Raw genomic sequence first — 6460 nt, forward strand, 5'->3', positions numbered from 1 at the left:
GTTCAAGCTGCAGGCAAAGGCATGCTACAAGGCAATGCACACTTGTTTTTACATCGTAAAAACCCATGTCTAGTTATTATTGTAGCAATAAGTTGTGAGTGTGTTGCAGAGTCTCTGTTCAGAGCAGGGCTCTTGTTTTGTTTTGATTCAGCCCAAGGTCTTACACTGAGGCCTGTGTGCTGTACTGTGAACCTGAATGGAGTCAGAAGATTGAAAATAAAGTTTTAAGAAGAAATCCAGCTGATTCCTGTTTATTCGGACATACCATTTTGAACAACGCATGTTTTTCCACCAGAATTAAAAGTCAGTAACATCTATTGCTATTATCTTACAATAAATCCATTTGTTCAGAGAAATTCCCTTTACTTCCCCTCCAAGATCTATCAAAAACTTAACCAAAATACCTTCCTCTGAACTGATGTTCAAGCTCCTTCAGTGCACAGTAACTCAATTTTAACAAAATTAGTAAAACAAGTCAACACAAAACCACTGATTTTGAACCTTGTTTATTGGAAACAATGGAGGAATTGTGTGATTTTACACAGGCTGGTTTATCATGTCCTGAGGAACAGCAAAAAAGGAAAAAAATTAATACATGTGAACTGGTTAAAATGTAATTTTACATATCATTTGTCAGATTTAGACCATGATTCATAGTTTGATGTAAAATAAGTCCGGTGTACTCACACTGACAGGCGTAAGCCACCTCCAGGTACTTAAAAGTTCCCTCACAGGGGTCCCCAAACACAGCGTTTGATGCATCTAGAACACAATTGTTTTGCCCCTGGCAGCTGTGGAGAAACCAGTGAAGACAGATAAATTGTCTAGAATTTGATCTTCCAGATTCGAAAGGCTGTCTTTGTTAAAAGTAACATCGTGGTTCTCTTTGCATCTATTACTTGTCATCAACTTTGCTGTTGCTGGTGGGGCTTGAGCAGGCTGTGTTTTGGAGCTGAACATATGGACGCCCAGCGCTGCACGTGGTCTTGTCCCTGCGTCCATAATCAGCTCTGAAGATAGAGATTGTCAGTCCTTCGTCTGAGAACGAAAACAGAAAWACAGATGAGTGCCTTGTTTAAGATGTAAAAATATCTAAGTGGGAGAAAAATCAGATCTTACCACATTGCAGGTCTGCCTGAGAGTGCTCACATATTACAAGATGAACTGAAAACACAAAACAGGTTTTGTGATCAGATTTTTCCTCCATGTCTACATTTGCCACCCCACCAAAAAAAGGGGTCTGTATTTAAGCTCATCTTATACTGACTAGCTGGCGTGCAGGTGTAGATGGTCTGCAGGTACTTGGCAGTACCAAAGCATGGATCAGGTCCAAGGCGATTGGGGACCAATACACACACCTTTTTTCCATTGCATCTGCAAGAAATAAGAAAATACAGGACCTGGACTTAAACTGAGTCACCAATACACCAAACTTAATAACACCTTTATTTTAAAACTGAATAAACAAATAGTTTTTCTCCTAAACACAGGGGACTTCGCTTACCTCTGCCTGACTGTGTCAATGACGCCCTCCAAAGAGCAGCTGGTGTCGCTAGTTTGGCTTGAGGGTTTCCCCACGCTGCAGGTCCCACTGTCCAGACGTCCATACATTGAGAACAGAACTCTGATCACTCCAGATCCTATTACAGCACAGAAAAATAAAATCTGACAAGACATTTTGTTAAATTCAACCTGCAGTAATTAAAAATGTCATACCGCAGCTYAGACGTTGGGGCACAGCCTCTTCGCAAGTGGTAACAGTCTCTRTTGTTACAAAATAAAAGCATTGAAAAAACGATCAAAACGTATTAAACACACCTGCATAAAACATAATTACCTGCATGTACAAGCAGACAGCTTGCTGCCAGCAGCACTGAAAGAGAGGAAAAAAGTTTTCAAAAAATAAAAATAAAAAGTCACATTAGTACAAATGTACTTACAAAGAGCAGAGCTGAAGAACAGTGTGGTGGAAAACAACTTTTYCATGTCTGTTAAACAATGTGCAGAAATACGTGATCAGAAAAGTTCTTCACTGCAATGGTCTCTGAGTGATTTTGTTGCAATAAAACGAGAGTCAACATGCATATAACAATACAAGTTGAGTCTGGGGACACAGCCCCAGTAAAGCATCTTTTATACCTTTAGCAGAAACAAGTCCCTAAACTGGTTATTTCTGACATGCAAGGAGTGTTTCTTTAACCGAGCACCAAAAATTCCTAGTTTCAGATAAAACTTGTTCTGTGGTCTTTAAATAGAGGAAAACACTTTAGAATGTGGTTCTACTTGCCATTTCGTTGTCTCTTACTTCATGTTCACATTGCAATAAAAACAAACAAATAGTTCTGCAATCCAGTTGTGCAGAATGTGTGTGTGTGTGTGTGTGTGTGTGTGTGTGTGTGTGTGTGTGTAACACTTATTTTGAGATGCTCTACTGGAAGCTTACAACATCAGTTGAAATGATTCAGAATATGTCATGACCTTAAGCATACAATAAGTTAAACATGAAAGAAACAAGTAAAATACATTCAAAACTTAAATACATGGATGACCACTTCATTTTCCTTCACAACAGCATGGTTTAATTCTGGTGTTCAGTGAAACTGAGGAGGCAGGAGACACACGCTCAGTATTTATTCAGTTGGACCTGAGAACAATGAACTGATGAACTCAGGAGGGGAGGTTGGCACACATCCAGTCTGGCAGGAGTGAAAACGATTCCCAACAAGTTGAGTTGGAAGAGGCTAACGAACTAGAGAGAAGAGCAGCTAACTCAAAAGATTTAAAGTTTGTCTCAAACAGTTAGAGGATGGTAGCAACCAGATTTGTTTAATTAAATGAAATTAAAGCTTCATGGGGTAAAGCAGTGAGGTGCATGGATTCCTGTACAGATTGTAAGGGTGGACTAAAGAGGCCTCTCTAAAATCAAGTCAACTTTATTTATTTAGCACATGAAACAACAGTCATTAGCCGACGTGCTTCAAATATTGAATAAAAATGCAAGGTCAAGAATAAAATATGTTAAACCATAAAAACAAAACTATAGAGGAGGAAATGTCAGATGCAGATAAAGTACGCCCAAGTGAGAAGGTCAGAAAGGAAACCGATTTATTTGAAGAATTAAAAGAAAGAATGCTAACAAATGAGAAAACTCTGGGAAAACCACAAAGCAACAACACGGGCAGCCACGTCATGGAAAACACAACACATTCTGATGCAATAATCTGCTGAGGTGAAGATGGAAGGAGTTATAGGGTCAGGCTGATGGAGAAGGGGTTATCTTTGAAAGCAAAGTGGGCGTGTCACAAGAGTGGGCGTGTCAAAAGCATAAACTCTGTGGGCTACGAGGCCTACATGATGGTATCCTTAGATCCTGCTCGATCTCTTTACAGCCTGACCCCAACACTAAGGTTAACCTGGAGAAATGTGACCCAAGTAGGGGTCTCCAGAAAAAGTGGTGCCGTACAGCAACGCCCCTTTTGTTCTTGTCCGATGAGGTGGTGACGTACGGTTTCGCTCCTTTTTTGCTTGTCCAGTCAGGTGTCTCCCTTTAACAAAGTCCCTCAAATCAGGTGTGTCACTTTAGAATCGCCTTTCCTTGTGACACGCCCACTCGTCCGCACAGACCCCTACTTGGGCTGATGAGAGATGAGAGGCAGGTGGGCTGAGGGAGTGGCAACAGGTGTGAGTGGCTGACTGAGGGAGAAATGAGAAACTACATAGGAACACAAACTGGATACAAAAAGCTATGAATAATGTACAAAAATGGGCATATAAATTCTCAGTGGGGAAAACAAAAGCAATGATATTTACTTAAAAAAAGAATTACAGAACTAAAAGTGTTGAAAATGTATGGACAAGATAAAGAGTGGGTAAAGAGCGTACGATTTTTAGGAATATGGTTTGACAAAAGTAATTTGGAAAAGTAATATGGAACATTCACATCCAAAAACATGTTGATAAATGTAAGAGTCTTAAGTATGATGAGRTGTTTAGCAGGAGAAGAATGGTGAGCAGATAGAACAGCATTGAAAAAATATACACAGGAATGATACRATCAAATATAGATTATGGCAGCTTATTGAGCAAGAATCCAGAATTCAGGCGAGTGTCTCTCTTTCCTGGTGCTGACCCACGAGAGGAACTTCAGAGAAACAGGAGGAGATGTTGGAGACAAGTAAAACASAAAGGTGAGAGACCTTCAAACAGGGAAACCAGTCTCTGGAACCATAACAGATTGTGATCCAGCAAAGATCAGATGACTCAAACCCAGTGATGAGGGAGATGAGCTAAAGCTGTTAGCAATCAGCCAACACCCATCAGGAAGAGTGGTGTCTGACTGACAGACTGCCACAGAAACAGTGTATCAGAAATATTTGTCAGCTGATGTGTATTTCAGCAAGTTTTGTAACCAATACATATTTCTGTAGGACATGCTGTAACAAACATGAACTATTTTACATTATTTCTGTATCTGAACCAAATATTTCTTATTTTTAATGTCTTTGTTTTGATCTATATGCACCACAGAGCAAGCTTGAACTGAACACCAAAAATTGACAAAAGGGATCAGAACTTATTTTTGCCAAGAAGATAGGACATAACTAATCTGATCTAACTGTGGTAACAGAGCTGCGGTCAGGAAATCATCCATTTGAGAGTTTGAATCTTGCTTTTAGGGCCTTACCCATAGTTCAGTTTTGTTTTTGTACTTTCATATTTTAGAAAGTCTCATGTTATCTTGCCCCCATTTGACTTTATTAATCTGGAGAGTTATTGCAAAATCATTCCTCAAAATTTAGAAATCTAACCCAGAAAGCTGCGTTTGATCTGTGTGATCAATTTCTCTGACAATACAAAATAAGTTTGGGTAGCAGGAGGCATTTTTTTAATTATTTTTAAGATCCTGTGGTGTGGTAGAAAAAAAAATAAGAACTTTGTGCACAAATACCCGATTAAAAGTAACCTATATTTCACAGAAAACATGCCACAAAATGTAACATTAGTATTGGTATTTATTTAGGAAATTGTCTGCCCTATTAATTTCTATGCTCATGAGCAGCTACAGGGGATACTAACAGCTAACAGTATTAAAGTCAGTAACAGCTATTGCTATTATCTTACAATAAATCCATTTGTTCAGAGAAATTCCCTTTGCTTCCCCTCCAAGATCTATCAAACTAAACCAAAATACCTTCCTCTGAACTGATGTTCAAGCTCCTTTAGTGCACAGTAACTCATTTAACAAAATTAGAAACCAGTCAACACAAACCATTGATTTTGAACCTTGTTTATTGGAAATGAAGTGATTTTTACACAGGCTGGTTTTTCATGTCCTGAGGAACTGAAAAAAAAATACATGTAAAGTGGTTAAAAGGTAATTTCACATGATGTCATTTGTCAGATTTAGACCATGATTCATAGTTTGATGTAAAATAAATCCTGTGTACTCACACTGACAGGCGTAAGCCACCTCCAGGTACTTAAAAGTTCCCCCACAGGGGTCTCCAAACACAGAGTTTGAGGCATTGATAACACAACTGTTTTTCCCCTGGCAGCTGTGGAGAAACCAGTGAAGACAGAAATTATGATACTGTATTAGAAAAAAAACTCATTTGAAAATATGATTATATAATAATCATATTACAGTGTCACTAAAGTTAACCAGTGGCTGTCTGAAAACTTGCTTCTCTTAAACCTTCGCAAGACAGAGACCTTGATCCTGGCCCCTGATAATATAATCCAAGACAAAAGAACATCTCGGCTCCTTGAGTTCAACTGTCCAGCAGAATGTGCGCAACCTGGGAGTAAATCTTGACTCAGATCTGTCTCTAGACAGAATCTGGTTTCCACATGCTACTTTCAACATCGGAATCTCTAAACTCCGACCACTGCTGTCCACTTCAGATTTGGAAATGGGAATTCATGCCTTCATTTCTAGCCGCTTAGACTATTGTAATACCTTGTTCACCTGCCTAAACCAGAAAACAGTTAATAGTCTTCAGCTTGTCCAAAACTCGGCAGCAAAACTCCTAAACTCGAACCTCCAAATTCACCCTCATCTCCCCGATCCTAGCAGAACTTCACTGGCTTCCAGTTCATTTCAGAATCTGGTTCAAAATCCTGGTCCTCACCTTCAGAGCTCTTCATGGCCAAGCCCCAAAATACATTAAAAAGACTCATCTCCCCTTACAACCCCCAGATGGGACCTCTGCTCACAAGATCAAAATCTCCTTATTGTTCCACTCACTCTTTAAGACACGTGGTAACCGTGCCTTCTCATCTGTGGCCCCCAGGATCTGGAACAAACTCCTTTTTAATCTGCGCTCCTAAGATAACATTGTCTCTTTCAAGAAACTCCTAAAAACAGTTTTTTACTCAAGCATTTACAGGTGCTGGTCATAAAATTAGAATATCATGAAAAAGTAGATTCATTTCAGTAATTCCATTTAAAAAGTGAAAC

General features: G+C 39.3%; 1 protein-coding gene across 1 annotated transcript in view; it reads right to left on the reverse strand.

Moving 5' to 3' along the window:
* Window positions 1-6460, reverse strand: part of LOC106525979 (uncharacterized) — a 19353-nt gene that overhangs the window by 10964 nt on the left and 1929 nt on the right. The window contains exons 8-17 of the mRNA XM_014020387.1: window positions 5452-5555; window positions 5312-5341; window positions 1941-1994; window positions 1838-1873; window positions 1717-1764; window positions 1505-1640; window positions 1268-1374; window positions 1120-1164; window positions 900-1038; window positions 688-791 (exon numbers count right to left, since the gene is read on the reverse strand). Coding sequence (XP_013875841.1) covers window positions 688-791; window positions 900-1038; window positions 1120-1164; window positions 1268-1374; window positions 1505-1640; window positions 1717-1764; window positions 1838-1873; window positions 1941-1994; window positions 5312-5341; window positions 5452-5555 — 803 coding nt within the window. The remainder of the gene's footprint in view (window positions 1-687; window positions 792-899; window positions 1039-1119; window positions 1165-1267; window positions 1375-1504; window positions 1641-1716; window positions 1765-1837; window positions 1874-1940; window positions 1995-5311; window positions 5342-5451; window positions 5556-6460) is intronic.

This window comes from Austrofundulus limnaeus, unplaced genomic scaffold, assembly GCF_001266775.1.
Source record: "Austrofundulus limnaeus strain Quisiro unplaced genomic scaffold, Austrofundulus_limnaeus-1.0 Scaffold251, whole genome shotgun sequence".
Classification (NCBI taxonomy): domain Eukaryota; kingdom Metazoa; phylum Chordata; class Actinopteri; order Cyprinodontiformes; family Rivulidae; genus Austrofundulus; species Austrofundulus limnaeus.